General features: G+C 37.0%; 1 protein-coding gene across 1 annotated transcript in view; it reads right to left on the bottom strand.

The window, feature by feature from the left end:
• Positions 1-22,839, bottom strand: part of PTPN12 (protein tyrosine phosphatase non-receptor type 12) — a 78,313-nt gene that overhangs the window by 12,730 nt on the left and 42,744 nt on the right. The window contains exons 8-12 of the mRNA XM_074168245.1: positions 19,658-19,800; positions 18,841-18,907; positions 18,114-18,191; positions 17,916-18,014; positions 6,288-6,373 (exon numbers count right to left, since the gene is read on the bottom strand). Of these exons, the coding sequence (XP_074024346.1) occupies positions 6,288-6,373; positions 17,916-18,014; positions 18,114-18,191; positions 18,841-18,907; positions 19,658-19,800 (473 nt within the window). The remainder of the gene's footprint in view (positions 1-6,287; positions 6,374-17,915; positions 18,015-18,113; positions 18,192-18,840; positions 18,908-19,657; positions 19,801-22,839) is intronic.

Raw genomic sequence — 22,839 nt, 5'->3', positions numbered from 1 at the left:
GATTACTGTTTAATGAAATCACTCTTCCATTTGATTCACTAGTAAACAGAACCCCACATGTATACAAACAGCCCCCTTAGAGGTATGCATGGAACTGATGATACAGGAAATATTGCACAAGTCAGCAACCCAAAAGTTGATTAATCTTCCTTGTATGCAGCTAAATAGAGCTATTAAAATATTCCCTATTATATTTGAAGTTAAAATTTCATTCCTTTACTATTAAATACAAGCTTACAGTGATCAAATGAGAAGTTATCTATCAAGATAATTTTTTGCTGTATTAATATTGAAGAACATCCATCCTCACAAAACGAGATGCCCAAATAGCACACTGATGTAAATTTTTTCTTTTAAGGAAATAGATGCCACCAAGCTTTTCCTGGTTTTCTCTGAATATGTAACAATTTTTCCATTTTACTGACATCACAGTATTATTATTTCACATGTTCTGCACTGTAAAAAGAAACAAAAACATTATTTTCAAAGCAAAAATATTAGGATATGTATACCTTTAAGAGGTCTTTGTTTGGCAGTAGCTTTTCCTAATACTCTTGCCAGAAAATCTTGGGCATTTTGAGCTGCTGCATAATGCTTTCTTTGGGCACTTCCTCCAACAGCTGTGCTCTACAGACACTTCTACCCCCAGAGGCAGAAAATTATCTGAAGATGAACTACTAGTATTATTCCAAACAACAGGAGACAGTATAGTAAAAACAGCTTGACTTAAAGTGCCAGGAAACTAACAGAAAGCTCATGAAAGAGGATACTGAGACACAAAAGAGTCAGTGAACCAAAAAATGCCAAACCATTTAAGAGAAGTAACTTTCCCGTATTAAACCTTTAAATTAATCCTGCATTGCTTCTATATATTACAAAAGCAAGCATTTCTCAAGTACATTTGTAAAATCACACTGTGCTATAAAAAATAGAAAGCCTTGTCACAACTCAACCTCGACAGTGTCTTTTCATACACAACTGATACTGATTACCTTGTAATTCCACTACCTCGGCACTTCCTCATACATAGCTGCATATAGATATTCCCTAAGTGATTAAGGCAGCTTTTTCATACATTTTTATTGCCACGCAACCTGAGCAGCCAATGCAGTGCCTTAGTGCCAAAGACCTCAAAGTTAATGCCTTCTCAGCTGTAAGGTAAACCATGCGTTAGGTAATAATATTTTAATTATTTGTCATAATAAAATTAATTAATAAAGACGCCCTACAGCTTTCCACCAAAGATGCAAACATGGAAAAAAAAAATCAAAACTGAAATAAAGCAATGGCAATACTATTTTTGCTTTTTCTGCAATATAGTCTAAATTTCTAGAATGTTTAAAATCTAGCCTCAATGGAAAAGAGCTATATTATTAAAACAGAGCACCACAGGTTCAGATTTAGATGAAACTTGGCCAGTGTTCAAAACAAAAAAAAACCTTTAAGTAATCCATGGTTACTCTACGCAGCATACTGTAGGGTTTTATTTTCAAATAAAAAAAGAGAGTGATGCCAAGGTCATGGAATGCAGCTGCTATGATCAGCCAAAAATAGATACCAAGCTCTACATCCTCCCTCACAATTAAAATAGGAAAATTAAACTCGATGTAAGCAGGCTGAAGCATTAAATCACTGCCATCCACGTGGAAGAAAAGCTGCAGTTCAGTGAAGCTGTCACAAGCTATACTGCAGATAATTTATATAAAAGTATAAGGAATGAATAAAAAAACTGGTGAATTTTTCTTGTAAAATTTAGTTACATGAGACTTTTTGGCTTTTCAATGGTGTCATACAAATCTGAGAGCGATAACTAACAAGGAACACCAGCCAATGTTTTTTATCTCACCTTTGCAGAAGATGCAAACAGAGGGTTCTGCAGGGCTTGAAACAAAACAGAATTATACGTGACCCTTGAAATGTATTTTAATGTCATTCATTGAAGTCCAAGCATAATTTGAAGTGTAACGACTACAATATTTTACCTTTTCTCCTTCAGACAGTAGGATGGAGCTCTTCATTACACTGCATACAAAAAAGTTGTTACCTCATCTTTTTGTGAGTCTGTCTCAGTTTCTCCATTTCTTTCAAATTGCATTTGAACTCAAAAATAAAGATTTTTCTATAACCAAGCCTGATTAAAAGTATTATTTTTCCAAATACTTTAGAATGAACTACTAAACACACAAATATTTAAAGGAATATTCCTTAAAGGTATTAAGATGCTCCCCCTAAATTCTGAAGTACCATCATTCTTCTAGGTTTGAAGTAAAAACTCCAGCTGTACAGTCATGTAAGATCACGTACAGTCCTAAATTGCAAATTTAAAACTTTGGTTCTTTACAGTCTTACATCTAAAAAAAGTAAAAACTTCCTTACCCTCTTCCTGCCTTAACCTGAAAATAGTTAACACACCTAAACCAATGCTTTCTACCCCACCAAGTCCACGAAAGTAACAGAGATGTAAGTTCAGGGTGACTTTCACAAGAAGTGATTAGAAACTGCAAAGCCAAGCAATTTCTAGAATAAGATGCTGATGTATGCACTCATGAATTGTTCTTGTTCGCTTTCATAATAATCAAGGAGTAATGTTATTTGAATTTTTTTAAATGTTGACATTCAAATGCAGATAGACATTAATCTAAATGACTACATTAGCATATTGCACAGCAAATATGAATTACATTAAAGCATTACAAGGTGACCAAAGGTTGGAAGGCAATACAATTCCAGAACCTCCACAAAACAAGTACAATTAGATGCTTCACAGTGAGGTAACAAAAGTAAACAAAATTCCAATTTAATATCGATTTACTATCAATAGCCTAAAGGTATTCGTAACTTCCAGGAGACAGACATAAAAGCAGCCTAGGAAAAGAACAATTAGAAGTTATACTTGGTCGCACACCTTCTGCAAGACATCCTCAGGCCAACACAAGTACTAAAAGGATTAATGACCCCTGTGTTCCTCTGAGTAAGCTTCCTATCTTATATGGCAGAAATCTTCAGTGGCATCTCATCCTTACTTAGTACAGACATGAGAGTTAACTTGATACTAGCTACGCTTTAAGAGGAAGAGTTCTACAAAATTAAAGATAATACAGAGATGGCCTGTCCTATGATGACAAATGAGAGAAGAGACAGGCGAGAATGCCACCTTTCTATAAAAATTCTACAATGTGTGGAGTGTTTAGCCACTGAAAAGGGCTGTAGAGGAGATGTCACCATCTCATCCAGCAAACAGCCTCAGGGCCGTCAGAAAACAACTCACACGAATCATAATCATTATCATCTAAGCAAACATAGCTTGGTCTGACAGCACACGGAAGACAAACATCCTGAGGTCAAGAGATTTCAACCAATTCTCCTCCTGCTCAGTCAGGATCACCTCAGGCACATTCTCCTGAAGCCAAGCTGGGAGGCAGCACCGTTCGGTATCAGTCAACCTAATCCCTTCTGCTTTGGAAAAAAAAAAAAGCAACCGTTAAACCTTCCCTTAAAAACAAAAAAAAATGCCAGTTGCTTTACTAATTACACGTTCTAAAGCCAACTACAACACAGCATGTAAAGAATTTAAAAGCCTTATTCCATTTAAAAAAAAAAAAGTTAACTTTAGCAACTTGCTTCTAACTTCTTCCGAGACAGTGCACATACAACTCAAGTACACACGTGGCTGGCAACCTAAAAATGTCACTGAATAACATATTTTAAGTTTCCAGCAAAAATTCTAAATCAAACTAAAAATGTGAGTTAAACTAGATTATTTCAGAGTACCTATTGAAGGTGAATTTATCAGTAAAGGCAATGACTTTAAGACACCACTTGAAAACATTCACTACAGAAAAGATGTAGGCAAATACTTAAAATAGTTGTACCAAGGTATTTTTAGGCACAGTCATGTTGAGAAAAATAATGGAAGGAACATGAAAAAAAATGGTAAGAGAATGGTTTGGGGAAAAGAGCTACAGATGTAATAAGGAGATATATCATGTTTAACAGTTTCCTTCTCCATACGGGGATTAAATTAGAATCTTTCAAGGATTCTGCTCTCCCATCCTCCCCAGGAAAAGGATGTGAACCTACGCCAGAGCATCCACAACATGCAAAACCTGGCCCTAAGTCCTGACTGAATCAGGCTGCAGATTTGTAAAATTACCTCCCACATCAAGAAAAAACATGCTCATCAGTGGGTATTCTGAGCAGATGTGACTAATAGCAAATTAAGTCTTTCCTTAGAAGCATCTTCCATAAGAGGCATAATTAATTGTTGATCAAAAATAATCTTCATTTGAAAAGGACAATAGCTTTGCTAAAAGCCTGTATTTATTCACCTCTAAGGAACCAATCTTCCTGCCAGTGCTGGCAGATGGGAAAGTACGAGTTTATGGAAGTGGGCCCAAAAAAGACCAGACTTTAAGACAGATTAAAAGATTTTAAGTTAATGCAGCAAGTAAACAACAATGTGATACAGATAAGACAGATGTGTGCTAAAACATGAATTATGCATATATTACATGAATATGTAAAAATGATAAAAACCTAGATACACCTAAGATTATGTCAAGCAACACTAATAAGGAAATGACGTATTGAACAGAAATCATATCTAAGCTTCAAGAAGAGCCTAGAACTCATCGTGAACACAAGTTAACAGACTCCTCTGCTATCACCTTAATCTACATAATAGAATAAAATCACATTACCATCAATCTAAATAAGGTAAAAGTTATAATAGCTACCTAGCACAAACCGTGCCATTTGTTTGTGAAAAGCCCCAGCTCATTTCCACATCTCTTCTCCAATGTCGTATTCTCCTCTAACTTCTGGCTTCACTTAACTAATGCTACTCATATAACAGCTACTCATATTCTTATCCTACCGTATCATTAATGGTTGTCATCATACATTATTTCCAAAGTTATCTTATTGTAAATACCATCCACGGGCCACTAAAGAAGTGGAGCAATAGGTCCATTTATGGTAGTTTTCTGATATCCTCATTAGAATGGGTGTTAGAATCACATGCAATATCCCAGATCTGGTTCAACTTACTAGTTGATAGCCAAGTGGAACACTGCCATACCCAGTTTCAAACTAGTTTTATTCCTGTGACATGATGATGATGTTGCAATATTGAATATACACACATGCTGCTTGGTACCCATTCTGAGTCACCAATGTTCAAATGGCTATGTCCAATTATATTTTCTACATACATATGCACATATTTAAACCTCCAACTTTATCAAACCTAGAAAATTTAGAAGTTAGAATTTGTTTTATTGTGTAATTGCTGTAGTCATCTTGCTAGTCTCTCAAAAATGGGCTCACTTCACCACATCATTTTGTACCCCACCAAATGCAGTACTGCAAAGAAGTGGTTAATTCTCATCTTCTACCATTAACCATTAAAGTATTAAATGAACAGGAATTCCCACTACTGACCTGACCTTGCACTACTCCAGTTTGATTACATTTTAAAGCAGCAAAACTACTTTCCTTACATGACTAAATGTCATGCAAGAATATTAACTGGCTGGTGGTTTACTTACATCATTCTACAACTTTAGGAAACCCAAGTAAGTGCTTACCTTAAATGTCTATTTAACTACAGGCATTGTAGCACAGGCAAGGTCACCTACCAAAGGTCCCTACAAGCCTTCTAGAAAGTAGCTAGGGAACTCAGGCACTTACTTCAGGAGAGTCGCTTCTTTAGCTCTCCAAGGCTCAGGTTGGGTACCCATTTTAGGCAGATGAATCTGTTAGTACAGATTTACTTTTGGCTTTCTTAACGTCAAGTCTATATATTTTAAGAGCTACAGAGAATTTTCTTTTTCTTCTGTTGAATGAAAAGATTGGTGAGAACAATTTTTCTTCTCGGTAAGAACAGCATTTTGTCAGCATACTCTAGTCAATAGCAGCACTTGTCTGCAAGGTAACATTTTCTTAAATAAATGGATATGTTTCATTATGGTTTTGCCTCCAAAAATGAGGGTTAAGTCATTATGAACAGGCAGATCTAACATGTCTGACTACTAAAGAGGTATGCTGGTGTACTCATATGTAGTCATGGCAAGATTTGTATATTCAAACACAGATTTCACAAAGATATTAAAGCTTATATTTACAGACTCAATTGCAAGACTCCTATTTCTGTGTATTTCTGTTTTTAAATAGAAAAAAATTTGCATCTTGAAAGTCTTCATAGTGTCAGTAGTTTTATTCTACTTTTTATTTATGAAGTATGTCAATCTGTAAGCTTAAAATAGTATATTAACATAGTTAACTACCTGCGGGTCCGTGGAGGCTTTGGTGGAGGAGAATCCTGTTTCTCAGCATCTGAAGAACTGACAGCATTCTCTGTATTATTTTCATCCTGATTAAAAGAAAAAGTTTTCATTCATGGCTGTAAAGCTGATATACACAATACTTAAACTGTAAGGTCCAAAGATCCGTAACAATACTTGAAAACAATGTATTACAATATTATGTATTTTTGGCCATCACAGAGAGATCACTCTCAACATTACATACAGATTAAATTCTACTTTAAATTCACAATATTATATTTTGTGTATCCAACATCAAATTTTTCTGACTAAATATTTTGTTTTGCATTTAATTGTATAATCCACTAGAGAACAGTCTCACAAGCTAATGTTTCGGGTTAGCATTGAGATAATTTATTCTCCAATCAGTCCAATTATCTTCACTTGTACAATCAGTCCATTGAAGATGAGACTAAAGTGCAGTAAGAAAATGAGAATTTCAGATATTGTAAATTGACAAGTGGATAAGAATTAACACATTGTTCTAAAACACTTTCAAATCATCTTCCATTTGCATACAATGAAGTTTAACTTACTCAGCAAAGCATGAAGATTTTTATTTCATTTTAGGAAGACCATGAGAGATATATGTATATATTTATAAATATATGTATCCATACACATTTATATACATATAAAATATTGTTGTGGGTTAACAGGCAGGCAGCTAAGCACCACAAAGCCACTCACTCACTTCCTACCTCTGCCCCGGAGGGGGGAAAGGAAAGGCAAGAAAACTTGTGGGTCAAGAGAAAATTGTTTAGTAAGCAAAGGAGAAGTGGGAGAAGAGAGAAAGAAAAACAGGTGATGCAAAAGCAATCACTTGCCACTTCCCACCAGCAGACCTTTGCTCAGCCAGTTCCTGAGCAAAAGATGGCTAACATCACTAAACCCCCTTTTTTCGCTCTTTATTGCTGAGCATGACATTATAGGTGTTACAGAATCTCTCTTTGGTTAGTTCAGGCCGTCTGATTGCCATGTGTCCGCTCCCAGGTTCTTGCACTCCCCGCCCCGCCCCCCCCAGCCTATTTCTTACTCTGGGAGGGCAGAGGCAGAGCCGACACTGTGCAAACACTGTTCAGCAATAGCTGGAACATTAGTGTGTTGTTAGCATTGCTTTGGTGACAAATCTAAAGCACAGCATCCCAAGAGAAGCTATGAAGAATATTAACCCCAGCCAGACTCAGGACAAATACATATAAATGTCTATGTACAAAACCAAATACAGAACACGCAAGAGTCTAAACCTGATACACCATTTCCATACACATGCCCAACCAATGATCCAACAAAACTGAGAAGGACCTTAGTGTTATCTTGAGTTTAATATGTATTTTATCTAAAATGTTTTCTTAGACAGGTTTTCTTTTGAAGAGAAATTTTAAAAAAGAACCACAAACATCTCAAATCTGTGTAATGTACTTCAAAGCACAATACCAGGTTCATGCAACAGGACCCTCTACCCGCCAGCCCATCTGTTCGGACTGGGTGAGAGACTGACCTCTGGTCTAACAAAACAAAAGGGAATTCCCTGTTAATTTCTGTTTCAAATGTGATAGTTGTATTTGGATCTGGTAAGCATTTTCAGCTTTGGAAGATAAACCATAACTAAGTTACCTCAACAGCTAACTACCCTCACTTTAATCTAGATTCATTAGTTACATGTTTTTAATTTCCATGACTAGTCTTAAAACAACACATCACTGTCTGCTAGTGTGAAGAGTTCATTATCAAATTCTGTTCCTGAGTGTACTAAGTGAAGCTTTCTTTGTGAAGAAAAAAATTGATTCTTTTAATCTTTCTTATTGTTCTTCACTAACCTCCCCCATTAACTAGCTGTCCAATACGGTATCTCAGAAGTACTCCAGCAGAAATGTCCTGTTGTTCCTGTATCAATGGCTTGTGTTAGTCCTTTCAGGCAAATTGCACAGCAAGTTCATTGTCCTGCTGACACTGGCTGCAAATATCAAGGGTTTTCTGGAGTGAGATTCAATTAGCAGATAAAAGCCACTTACATTTAGATGACCACAACTGAAGCTCCCATTACAGTCAACGAAGGCTGTTGGTTTTTGTAGAATCATAAAATAGCTTGGGTTGGAAGGGATGTTTAAAGTGCATCTAGTCCAACCCCCCATGCAATGAACAGGGACATCTTCAACTAGATCAGGCTGATCAAAACCCCCTCCAGCCTGGCCTTGAACACTTCCAGGGATGGGGCATCTATCACTTCCCTGGGCAACCTGTTCTAGTGTCTCACCACCCGCATTGTAAAGAATTTCTTCCCAGTATCTAGTCTAAATCTACCCTCTTTAAGTTTAAAATTATTACCTCTTGTCCTATCGCAACAGTTCCTGCTATAATGTTTATCTCCATTTTTCTTATAAGCCTCCTTTAAGTATTGAAAACCACAGCAAGGTCTCCCTGGAACCTTCTCCAGGCTGAACAACCCCAACTCTCTCAGCCTGTCTTCATAGCAAAGGTGCTCCAGCGCTCTGATCATTTTTGTGACCCTCCTCTGGACCCACTCCAACAGGTCCATGTCCTTCCTATGTTGGGGGCTCCAGACACAAGTCTCTCTTACTTCTAGTAACAATGATTTTTAGTTTACCTGGGGTAATGCATAAAAAACTAATAGCCACATCAGGTCAACTGATCATGTTGTACCTTACTAAACTAGGATTATTATCCATTGGTCAGCTCTCAAAGTGAAGTGTACTGTGAACTAGGTTTTAATACATTTAATGTACTGGATGTTGCATCATTCTAGCTTCTTAATAAACAACATTGGTTGCCAGTCAAACACCTTCACAGATTTACTGAATCAGCACTACCTTAATCATTCTCAGCAAAAAGTGCTGTCATCAAGACATAGTGTCCAAAAAGTCACTGTCCAAAAAAGTAGAAAGACAAAAATGACTAATGAAATATTAAAAAAAAAAAAAAGAAGAAAGCATTATGAATGCCATGCTTGATCCATAAACTGAATGCAGGACCTCAGTATTTTATCTAGGAACAAAGGTACCCTTTTAAGTCCTTTGTCAGATTTCCATGACTTAGTGAAAAACATCAAGGGCTCAAAGAACTTTTAAAAATCTATCTGCGAACTATTGCAGGCATACTAATTTTAAAAAAAAACAAACAAACCTTTTTTTTTTTCCTAGTCATTGATGGAATGAAACACTACCATGGGACATGGAGCCCCTCTACCAGCCTCCTCTCAAATACACAGAAAAACAATTTCCAGCTTTTTGACATCAGGTAATGGGTGACTGTACAGACCGTTTTGCCCTTAACATACATGCCCTCCATCAGGCACGGTGCTATTCTAGAATTGGTGCAGAAGATGCTGAGGCTCACAGTCTCCAACAGCAGCAATTCCATTTTCCGCTCAGTGGTTGTGTCACGTTCCTCCCTGCTTCCCCGAGTTGGGCAAAGTAAACTTAGAGTCTCTCCTCTATGTAGTCATTACTATGGATAGCACTAAACGCGTTGATATGGGACTAAAAAGGCCTCCCCTTAATCTAGCAACTAGAGTTAGAAATTAATGCAACTGCATCCTGAGAACAGAGCGGGCTGTTTGCCTTGTCTCAGCTCCGCAGCACATCCAAGTTTCACAAGGCAGAGAGTATTACAAAGAGTGAGACTCCACAGGAGAAGTTCCTCCCTCCTGCTACCAACTCCTCCATCCCGCAACAGATCAGAAAAGTATTCCAGTTCTGTTCTGCCAGGAATGTTGTTTTGAGAAACAGATTTCTTATTTATGTGCTCAGTTTTCTAAAAGGCACTGGCAAGGGAAAGGGTGTGCCTGTTGGCTGTGGTGTGGACTAACTTGTCCAGAAAACAAATCAGCAGCTGCATCCCTGTCCTTCTATGTTTGCAAGTTAAAGTGTTTGTGAACAGAATGTTTACTAAGATATGCTTTTCTCCCAGGCGGAAGAAAAAGCCAATTAAAGAAGCCAACATATGTCAAAGTTTTTTTAAACTCGATGTATACACTAACAGCTGTTTCTAGGTGACACAGGCAGAAGTAGCTGAAGAGGCATTGCCATTTTTGCTACTAGTAATAAAACTTATGGATACACGTTGCAAAAATGTGTATAAACTCAAGTGTCTGAGGTGCATACGCAACCATAGAGAGTTTACAAAAATAATTCCAAAAACCAAACAACAAAACACACACACATAAAATGGTACTTTTAAATTCAACCCCAGAAGTCAGTGATTATCCCAGTTTCATACACTGGGAAGGCTTCAGGCAGATATGTGTTCAAAAGCTTTCACTTCTGCATTAGGTTAAAATCACGATCAGTTCACTCTATTCTACTGCATTAAACCAGGGGCAAGAACATTACAGGAATTATTGTCACCAAAATGCCTGGAGAAGAGCAGGCTCCGGGGAGACCTCATAGCAGCCTTCCAATATCTGAAGGGAGCCTACAGGAGAGCCGGAGAGGGACTCTTTGTCAGGAGATGTAGTGACAGGACAAGGGGTAATGGTTTTAAATTGGAAGAGAGGAGATTTAGATGAGATATTAGGAGGAAATTCTTTGCTGTGAGGGTGGTGAGGCACTGGAACAGGTTGTCCAGGGAAGTTGTGGCTGCCCCATCCCTGGAGGTGTTCAAGGCCAGGCTGGATGGGGCTTTGAGCAACCTGGTCTAGGGGGAGGTGCCCATGCACAGGGGTTAGAACTTGATGATCTTTAAGGTCCCTTCCAACACAAACCATTCTGTGATTCTGTGAAAAAAGAGGTACTTCACAGTTTGCTTAATTAGCTCAGACTGATGTTTCCGTGAAGGTTTCATTTACTTTTAGACAGCTCATTCCCCAGAAAGTGAAGGATTTTTACTTCAAAGGTACTACTGGATCTGTTCTTATTTTTAACTGAAGAAATAACGATTGCTGAGCTCTCGGAGCAAGACTTACTTGTTCTCAGTTCTGTGTCACAAGAGATAGTGAACAACCAGTATTTTGAGCACCCTTGAGTGATACCAACTCACACACTTTCCCTTCTGTCATATATTAAAGTAAGTGAATGGACAAACACATAGAACAAGTAGCATGGAGCAGAACAGAGGAAGCGCAACTATAGAATTCAATGTGGGGTATCTCAATGACCTCATCCGTTGAGAAGAGCAGATGGCAGTATTAAGAAAAAGCCTTCCAGCCTTCCTAATCACAGCTTACTGGCATCAGTCAACACTCTCTTGCTTCTCTAGACAGATGTTGCATTCTCAGGCAAAATGCAATTTTTAAAACTATCAGCTTAGAAAAAGCAGAACAACATACATGGTTCCAAAGGGTCATCAGATAAAGTTACTTTTTTTAAAAAAATGGATTAACAGATGTGCAATTCAGTAAGTTACGTGTTCTGTGCAGTGCCTTGTTTTCTTACAGAAGATAGCTATACCATTGTGGCAGGCTTCTCACTATAAGAAAACAGAGGCATTAACAATACGTGGGTAAACAAAAGAATAGGAGCTTTCCCCAACCTTTGCCTCTATGTGCATCAATGGCTGAACAGTTCAAGAGTTCCGATGTCCTCAGTGATTTGAGGGAGGAGTTACTCAGATCAAGTGAAAATGCTCATTTTTAGGAATTTCTAGGTATTCTGTTAAATTACATATATATATATAAAATGTGTGTATATCTATTTATGAAAGACTACATTAACAAATAAAAAGACCATAGAGTCAAATATTTAGAAGTATAGATTACATCTAGTCTACAACAATAGAGAGTAACTCATGTTCCTGTGGTAACGCAGAGGAACAAGGAATTCTCATGGTAGATGCAGTGTCTGAATTCAACTTGCTAAGGTGACCTAAACTCTGCTATCATCTCCCAAGGGTGGACCTTTTCCCCACCTACTTCCTCTAATGTCTGAATCACCAGAGCTGTCACTAACTTTGAGCAAATGGAGGATAACAATTTTAGAATGGTGTTTCACAGGAATTGCCTACAATTCAAAACCTTTTGCCCAGGAATTGCAATGCATAATTTCCTTTTGGAACTCACAGTGGAAACATTTAATGTAATTCAGAAGCTTTCTGTGCTGGTAAAGTACCAGCAAATTTACTGCAAAGACTCTTCCAGGAGCAATCTCATGGTTTTCCTTAAAAGGAATTGAGACATTCTTTTTGCCCTTATCATAATGCAGCATGGGAACCACAGAGCATCAGTAGATAAAAAGAGAAATACTTCAGACTGAAATGATACACTCAAGTGATTCAGATTAAATATAAGTTTCCAAGCATAGGCAACAAGATAAATGTCTCTGAAGACATATATGATTGTTTTTAGAATGCTACAATGGCCAAAAATCGCTTTCCAAGCTGCAAAACAGCAAAGAGAATTCAAACAGCAAAGTCTTTTCACTTCGAGTTTCCAAACCACTAACATTTTGAATATCAACGTTCTTCTTATAGCAGCCGATTTCTCCACAGCTTCTAAAAGTCCAATCAACTGCAACAACAGAATTCTGTCACTTTTACAGGATGAAACGCAAGAAATAATTGAGAGTGCCAGCAATGGCATATTTTGGAGAACTTGTATTCGTAAACAAGCTTCTATTAGTGGATAAGGGTAAAACAAGGACTTGACAGTAACAAGCACGTTACAGGACTGCAAGAGACCAATCGCAACAGGAAATATTTTTCAAGAGACAGAAAACTTGTTGTCTTTTAATCCATTTTCCTTTTTCTACACACAGAACATCCGATTATCAAATTTAGCAGCCGAGTCCTTTCTTATCAGAAAAAACATGCTTCTGAGCAGCAATTTCATCTTTGTCCTGAAATCTGGACTGTCAAAAGCCAGTTCATATGATAAATGGAAATCTTGTATCTGAAGAAAGCTTTCCTTCGTATAATTTCATTTACATATTTAGCATTATTTTAAGCACATTTATAGTTCTATACATTCACAATATGTATAACTACGGTAAGAGTATACAATTACTACATTATACTATATCATATGTGCATTTTCTAGACGGTTTCGAATCCTTCCGTGAAATTCTAATAGAAATTCTAACCCTATTGTGAGTCTATTTTCAAACACTGCATGTGGGTTTTTTGTTGACTTTTTACAGTATTGTTTCCAGCAGGGCAAAGCTGGCAAGTTCGCAGAAACACACGTTCAGGATTGTGTCTAAGCTACTTCCCTCTGAATACTGCTACTTGTTGCCAATCAGATTAGCTTTTCACTGTGATGTTACTGGCACACACTGCTTACAAAGCTTAGGTAACTCAATTCATCTCAAACACTGCTTGAAATGGGAAATGCAATTGGACAACAAAACCATGAAACCAACTTTAAGAGTACTCCAGTGCTTCAGAGTACTATCAATATATAATAAATGAAAGATGAAAGAAATTTTCCTCTGCACTTCAGTAGTACCTCCTATATAACTGATAGTAATATACCCAAAGTAGGCATATTTTTTTTTATTTGGAATTGTTTCCACTGAACATAATTAAAACCCTTCACACGTACATGATTTCACATTTGCCATAGCATCTGCAGGCACAGTAAGATCTGGGAAGGAACTTTAGGATATTACATTATATTTATTAAAGTTATTTGAAAACTTTCTGCATCAGAGTTTGTTTCCTTTTAAAAGGCAAACAAACATTTGGGATGTATCTTAGTTAAAAAAAATGACAACATCTCTGGGGAAAAACAGATGTTACAACAATAGATGCTACATAATACCCTCCAGGGAAAAAAGGGACCTTTTTCAGAATAGCAAAAACACTGTCTCAAGTGAGGCTCAAAGTTTTGAGAATTAGGTTAAAGCTACAAGTAGATACTTAACTGGACTTATAAAGTAGTCTTCTACCTCACACAACCAGAACACAGGCCAAGCCTAGAGCAGTCAATTCCCTGAACGCAAACTTCCTAAGTAACAAATGAATAGTAATGAATTTGTTTTTAAGTACCAAATTTTTAGATACAGGAATTCTTTATGTAGGAGACACTTTTCCTCAACCCTCCTGCAGAAACATTCAAGCTACAATATGAAGCAGCATAATTTCCTAATGAAAAAAAGGCTGTACCTAGTCAGACTACCATATTCATTTTGCCCTGTTTCCAGCAGTGACCAAAACTAAACTTACAGGGAAGAATAAGGACAGAGCAGGCACGCAGGGATCCTTCCCTAGGATGTTCTCTAACCATTTGCAAGTCTGGAATTTCATAGTTTAAAAGTTTGGGCAAATTCAGGGAAGAAGATTCCAAGATGATGAGATATTCACCTCAAAGCTACAGGCTTTCAGCTGCAAGGTCCTCTGCAGCTTCATATTGCATGAAGAACTACCTCCTTTTATATTGTCTGCCAGGTCTCATTAATAACCTTTAGAAAAGGTTAATAGAAATCAGTTTACAACTGTTACTTAGCCTATGTCATTTCTAACTTCAGCCATTTCTTTTCCAGCTCAGTCTAGTTGTTCTTTAGATGGAGCCTTCTGACAACTTTGATCATCATCCAAACTTCTAATACTTGAATTCATAGAATCATAGAATGGTTAGACTTGGAAGGGACCTTAAAGATCATCCAGCTCCAAGCCCCCTGCCATGGGCAGGGACACCTCCTACTAGACCAGGTTGCTCAAAGCGCCATCCAGCCTGGCCTTGAATACTTCCAGGGAAGGGGCATCTATCATTTCTGTGGACAACCTGTTCCAATGCCTCACCACCCTCACAGTAAAGAATTTCTTCTTAATATCTAATCTAAATCTCCCCTCTTTCAATTTAAAACCATTACCCCTTGTCCTATTGCTACACTCCCTGATAATGAGTCCCTCCTCATCTCTCCTGTGGCCCCTTTTAGACCCTGAAAGGCTGCTATAAGATCTCCCTGGAGCCCTCTCTTCTCTAGGCTGAGCAACCCCAGCTCTCAGCCTGTCTTCATAGAAGAGGTGCTCCAGGCCTCTGATCATCTTCATTGCTCTCCTCTGGACCTCTTAGAACAGGTCCATGTCCTTCTTATTTTGGGAGATCCAAAGCTGGACACAGTATTCCAGGTGGGGGTCTCACTAGAGCAGAGTAGGTGGGTAGAATCACCTTCCCTGACCTGTTGGCCACGCTTCTTTTGATGCGGCCCAGGATGCGGTTGGCTTTCTGGGGCGCCAGCACACATTGCCGGCTCCTGTTAAGCTTCTTATCAGCCAACACCCCCAAGTCCTTCTCCTCAAGGCTGCTCTCAATCCATCCTCCGCCCAATTTGTGCCTGAGATTGTCATGATCCAGGTGTAGGACCCTGCGCTTGGCCTTGTTGAACTTCATGAAGTAGGCATGGGCCCACCTCTCAAGCCTGTCCAGGTCCCTCTGGACAGCATCCCTTCCCTCCAGCATGTCGACTGCACCACACAGCTTGGTGTCGTCAGCAAACTTGCTGAGGGTGCACTCAATCCCACTGTCCATGTCACTGACAAAGATGGTAAACAGCACTGCTCCCAGTACCGACCCCTGAGGAACACCACTTGTCAGTGTAATTCTGTAATATGCTTTTGAGATATGCAGTCTAGACCTGCAGACAGCATTCAAGTTGCAAGGTATCCACACAAGGACATTACATTCTCTGCTCTTATTAGTTTCCAAATAATTGCTAAAATTCAATTTCCTTTACAATTTATTGATAGTAACCAAGATCATTTCCAATCAAAACTCAAAACTCACACTCCATCACTGCATATTTAGGTTGGGATTTCTCCCTGTCTCATCCCCAAGCACATTACCTATCCATAATTTAATTGCTCATTTTATTATTCAGTCACTCAGAGCTCATAAAATGTGCAACTCTTTACAGACAGCACTTGCCTTTTTTACAGACATAGTATCAGCACACTATGTCATCTCCTTATTCAGATGTTCTGGAATATATGTAAATAATAAGAGACATTTTTGATTATATCTAAGAATGCAGACTCCGTCAGATCAAAGTCAAATAGCTAGAAGATAGAGTAGACTGATCTGCCTATTATTTTATGACCAAAACTCAAGTAATTAGGAATCACTTCTGTACAAATCTAGTGAAATGTGCAGATTTAAACTGTCATGGTCTTTACTCAGAAAAAAAATGAAAATTCACAGACAAGCTAGACTAAATATCAAACCTATGAAAAGTTATAACAGCCTGCCCTATCCATATGGCATTTAGTCCACGAGGTTTCCTGTCATGACTGAAGACATCAAAACTATTGCATGAACTGATACAAGTTCTTCGGAGTTAAGAGGAGGGTATATGCCTTTTTTCCAAGAATGAAAAGTGGTTTAGGCTTCCTAAAAAGCACAGTATAGAAGAACTAAACCCCTAAAATTAAGGACATGCCTATTAATGAAAGCAAATTTTAAATTGCTTCCAGAATGTCCTGAAGATACTACTCATACTCCCTCTAAAGAGATATAGAGCCTACACCAATTAGGTACTGAAGGGACAGATAAGATTACCGAATAAACAAAACACAGTCCAAGGATAAATGGTGGTACGGTTCTGGACTGTGGAGGAGAGAAAGAATACATTGATCCAAAAAGGCATTTTTCACATACTGCCAAGTAGTAGCCAAGAAAGGCTACTTTTCCTTTCCAAAGAAAGGAAAAAGCCTAGAGAATGTGAAATTTAAAGTGGAAAGACAGAAAAATCCTCAAATATCGTGATTACCAATGAAGAGTATTATTTTTCCAAGGTTTTTTTTCCCCCCCCACTTTGTTAAAAGAGTAGAGCATGAAGCTTCCTGACAAAGGCATTTTTAACTTATTTTTCTTTGCCCCAATCTGTTCCAGGGCAAACAGTACTTCCAACACAATATGAGAACTTAATAAGATCATTCATTGCCAGTCCTGCTTAACTACATCAAGGCTGTGTTGGGCCAAAACCAAGGCAGTACAAAACGGCACACAACATCCAAGTCTCAAGTCGCTGATCTACTGGTTTAAAACTGAGCCCAACACCACATTGAGAGGGAAGGAAATAAAAGAGAACTTCAGTGAAGTTTTTCCTGTTCAAGAGTTTAAGCTAAACACACATTAGATAGTCTATGTACACATACATGCAATTATTTATTTTTATTTATATATGAATATGTTTATATGTAGGCTGGAGTTTTAACACGCTCTTTACCATACTGTTTAACAAGCAATTTTCAGAAGATCAGGCTTAGACAAAGTTTCTTTTGCTGCCAATATATCAGAATTAAGGTAACTACTGCCAATCAAAGCAACAGATCAGCTGTCAACTACTGCCACCTCTCCAAGGTAAGGGCATATTTTGCAACTTCAATATTGAGTTAGTCCTGCATTTCATGCAAATTACAATTCTTTCTACCGCTTTCCCCATTGCAATTACATTTGGTATACATGGTAAATATTCCTTTAATTATCTGACTCAGCTTTTACCACCAAGTCCTCAGTGTGAGCTGAGTACAGGCTAACTGTCCCTATGCAGCAAAAACCACTTGTAGTCCAAGTAAGTTCTGCATGTGCCTTCACATTATTAAACACCAAACTTTAAAAACTAGACTTTACAGAAAAATATTGATCAGAGGCTAACAGCTACAGCTGGTAGAAACTCATATGGGAAAGACACATACCACTCCATCTGCAATCTTCCAGTCTGCACAACTTTCATATTTTTGCAGTTGCTTTTCAAACAGTTGTGCTATGGCTCGATGGACAAGTTCATACTGCTCCTATAGCGGATTACCAGAGAAAAATCAGTGCATGAGATCTTTACAAAGAATGATGGCATATTATCATATGATAAAGATTCATTTTAAAATAAGCTATACCTTTGTCTGCACTGCAGAATGCCTTTGTGTCCTCATTTCTTGTATTAAATTAAATACATTGAATTCTTCAGGTATTTTCTGAAATATAGAAGGAAGTCAATTACATTGACATAACTGTTTGTCAGAACAGCAATACAAGAGTTGTTAGACACCCAAAAATATTTTTAACTTTTGTAGGTAAAACCAATCTGTTGTCTCCACATTGCAGCTATTCAAGTTTTCTTTTAAAAAGAAATTCCCCTCCAGAACTGGTTTTAAACATTTGATTTACATCAGATGAGAGTATTTAGATGAAAATGAGACATCCAATGAAAGCATTAATGTGACACTGCAACATTAATGATGTTTCACAACCTAAAAACCCCGGAATGAAGTTATCCCTGTGTATCTGAAATAGCAGGCTTTAGGAACTGCAAGATGAAGCAGACAGATTGAAAAAGTTGAATTCAGAAGCTGAATTCAAAATAACTTTATTTTTTAATGTATTTCAATATAGAATTTACAGTGTTTTTTTTTTTTTTTAGATAAAAAGTTGCTGTAACTTCATAGTTACAGCAGTAAACTTTGGAAAGTAACTTCATACTAAATCAGGAAACTAAACATCCAACATATCAAAAATTCTGAGTTGTCTTAAACATTTCACTATTTTAGAACATTTGGGAGCTCAATCAACCACTGTTATGAAATGACGGAATGCCACAAAACTTCTTCCTTTAATATTCCTTACCCCAGCTTTAAGCAAATTCCATGTATAATCTATGGCACAGATGGCTCCTGTTCTTCCACACCCTGCACTATGAACATAAACAGTTAGGTATGTTAGAAATTATTTTATTTGTTAAAAAGACACTATAAGCTTTGCATTTTCAGAGGCAATGTGAAAAACATGTATTAAAATCCCTCAACTATAATTTTAAGCTCTCTCAACCTGACACTATAGCATATTAAAAATAAAAAGCAGTGCAAAATGGGAGTATTGAAGTTTTTAATGCAAGATTTTCATAGCCAATTGGAACTGTAATCAGGAAAGATGCTTCAATGTTGACATTTTTATTGCCTCTTTTGTCACGCTATTCCTAGTTACCACTGTTTCAACACTAGGGGTTTTGTCCAAGTTTAATGACAGATACGTTAAATGGTAGAATAGAACAAGTTTAAAGACTTCCCACATTTTTCTGATTTACTATCTTATCTATTTTCTAGCATATCTATTTAGCATCATGATCTGCAATGATCCTCAAAGTCTGTTTTGTCCCAATAAGGATTTAAATGTCTTAATCACAAAACGGTTTCTTTCAATGACTAGTTCTTCTCTGGTTGATAGTCTTATACTGAAATAGAAGCAAAGTTTCACTGTGGCATGAATTTTGAGACAATGAAGACTGTATAATTTTGAGTAGAGTTTTGACATGAGGAAATACTCCTTTTTAGAAAGCTAAAATAAATAGCCCTGTGACTTAGAATCAAACTAGTGCATCTCATACCAAAAGTCTAGATTTCAAAAAAAAAAGTATATAAACTTAAAAAATAAATATATTTGATACCTGCAGTGTATACAAATTGGTACATCTTCATGTTCCTGGTATTCTCTCATCAAGCTGATCATGTCCAGAATAGAATCAAATGATGAAGGGACATCGTGGTCAGGCCAGTTAACATAATGAAATTGATAGACACTACGAGTCTCCTAAGGGAGAGAGAAAGGTGTTAGTGATAATACATGTTTTAAGAGTTTGTATGAAATAAATAGTTCATTTTTTGCATGATAAGCATGGATAAGCAAAGCCATTTACTGCATTAAAAAACCCTACAACTTACACCACTCGGAAAAACAAAAGGGAAGTTGTGAAGCAGTATTTTTTGAGTGCTGCTAATGCACAGAAGAAAGCACCATGGGACAGTTCACAGAAGCCCCTGTCTATGAGTTAAAGGACCCACAACATTGCACTGTGTTAAAAGATTCTCTGTCCTTACAGTCTTAAACTTTGAAACGGAGAAAGAAAGGGAAAGACCACTGTGAAAGGTTCTTTTTCAATCATACTCCAGTAACTTGCATTGGAAAAAAATGGAGGGCTTTTGTTGTTGTTTTGTCACATTCCAAATAAAGTGTGTGTGTGCATGTACGTGCGCACACACAGAGGGAAATTAAGAAAATAAGAGAAATAATTCAGGCCATATCTAAATATGGATCACACTTGCAACAACAGTAGGTTCACTTTTATTCTAGTTAGCTGATGCTACAGTAATACTAAGGACAAGGTAAGAAGCAGGTTTTGGAACAGCCTAGTTACTCAGGTACCTGAATTCTTGAAAGACTGAATCCTCTTTCTCATCATTATCCAAACCATCCACAGTACAGTTAGTTCTACTGCACCTTTCCTTGCTGTTGTCACACCTCTGGATTCTACTATACCCTCAAAGTAATGTACTAGAGGCATATAGATTTTTTGATCAACATTAGAGGTTACAAGTTTCAAGACCTATACTACCTTCTGTTTAGTTAACAGAGAAGTAGTGGGCCTTTTGAGCATGGAAATTTATATGGTCTTCCAATTGAACCAACTATTTTTGATGCCTTACTTTTGTCAGAGTCATGGAAGCGCTGTAGCTAGTAAAAACAAGAGAAAATTTAGCCTAAGAAAATAAATTTTAAAAACCCAACTTATTATGTAAAATCAATGTCATCAGTAGGGAAGAAAAAAGGTACTGCTGCCTATTAAGGTCCACAAAGAACTTTCACTTAATTGCATTTAGAGACAAAAACAGTGATTTCTTTCACTTCAGCAGAACTGTCAGAAAAAAATATTTCTGAATTTATGCTTTTTATGTGGAAATTATAAATTAGAAGGAACCTTTATAGTCTTTTTTTACTGTCACTTTTAAGAAAGAACCTGGTGTTTTAGCTTAAAATAATTTTCAAGTTTCAGTTAAGCTGGTTTTCCTCCTATAATCTACAATAACTTTGTATATTTATATGAATTTTAAATTCTTTTGCATAGTATTTTGTATGAGACTCCACTGAAAATTTTCAGAAATGACAAAACTTTTCATTCTTCTGGAAAACCAGAAAATGAACTTAAAAGGATATTTTCCTATACATATTTTCCTCCCCAGTTCAAGGTTACACTTACTTTCATCTTCAAAGAAGATGAAAAGGCTGCAATTCATTAGCAAAATGTGTGCTCACAGAAATCCTGAAGCAAATTTGCTAGGTAAGGCTGAAGAAATATCATTTTATCAGCTGTGTATGTTGAACATCAACATATCTCATTAAGCCTTTCAATTACATTACTCCTTAAAGGAACATAAACTTTGGGGTCATTGCCAAGATCAAAAGCACAGTGCAAACTGTAAATTTTTGTTACTACTTATTTTGTGTGTAGTACACAGGCATCCCATGGAAATTAACTGGTACAGAACTCATGGAAGTCAAGTAGCTGAACATGACTTGCATGTATGGTATACACATGCAAAATATAAAGTACCTACAGTTTCTGTAGGTTGTTTTGGGGGTTCTTTTGTTTTCTGCTTAAGCGCACCATTTCAATAAACGTTGCAAAACCCACAGTTATTATGCAGTTAATTTCTGCTATCTATTAAGTTTCACAGCAGGGTCAGTCATGAGCATTCAGAACACGCGAACAGAAACCGACTAAGCTCACGCATTCCACTGCAAGCACCTAGAAAGCTACTGCAGACACAAATTATCCCCCAAAATTACCCCCTCATGATTAAACTTTTCATAATTGTTGTGATATTAGTTGTTGAAAGGTAACAAAACACTGCTAAAGAAAACATAACCATAAATGAAACTAACCTGTAATAAATCCTTTCTTAATACAGGATGTCAATTTAAATGACAGTTATTCTGTAAAATAGACTGTCAACCTCCATGTTTTTGCAGGACAGCTCTACACTTATTTTTATTTACTGACAGTTGCTTTTCAGAAAAATAGTCATCTCAAATCTGACATTTAAGTATAAGTTTGCAAGAAACGCTTAAATCACTCATTCTTAACACTTACATGAGAAAGCAAATGCTTTTATTTCATTGAAAATATGACAATTTTCACAATTCATGTAACATACTCAGCTATGAAGTAGGTCTCACGTTTTACTGTAGTTTGTGTCATAAGGTTTCACCAAGATGAACATATTCAATTTCTTACATAAAGAGACTAATTGTAATCATTTACAGTTGCCAACTTAACTAGCATATACAAATTGGTTTAGCAGAATACTTGTGTGGTAAGCCAATTCTACACCTTGGAGCACTAGGATATCAAACCTTCAAGAATTCCAAAGTCTTAAGCTCACTTCTTCAAAAGTACATTTCTATCTTGACTGTTGAATATATTGCATACAATTCCCCCATGTAGAAGTTCTCCAAGCAAAAAGACAACGCAACTCAGTTTCATCAAGAACATACTATATTTTCCATATCTATTTCAATTCCCAAAAGAGTAACTTTTTACAAGATAGAGTGATAAACTTTGGGAAAAAATAAATCACTAAGATGTTGTCATTCTTGCTTTATTTTTATTTGACAATACAAGTATATGAATGGGCATCATAAAGACCTTTCAACATTGTAATACCCTCTTGACAATAAATGAAAATATAGGGCAAATTCTAACAAGTACACATACTTTACTGAAAAAGAAGCTAACTAGAGGAAACAGTTTCTTTTGACAAGTTCGATTCAGTTTGTCATCATATTTTCAGT

Source organism: Numenius arquata, chromosome 2 (genome assembly GCF_964106895.1).
Source record: "Numenius arquata chromosome 2, bNumArq3.hap1.1, whole genome shotgun sequence".
Taxonomy (NCBI): Eukaryota; Metazoa; Chordata; class Aves; order Charadriiformes; family Scolopacidae; genus Numenius; species Numenius arquata.
This window is presented reverse-complemented; position numbering and strand designations above follow the sequence as displayed.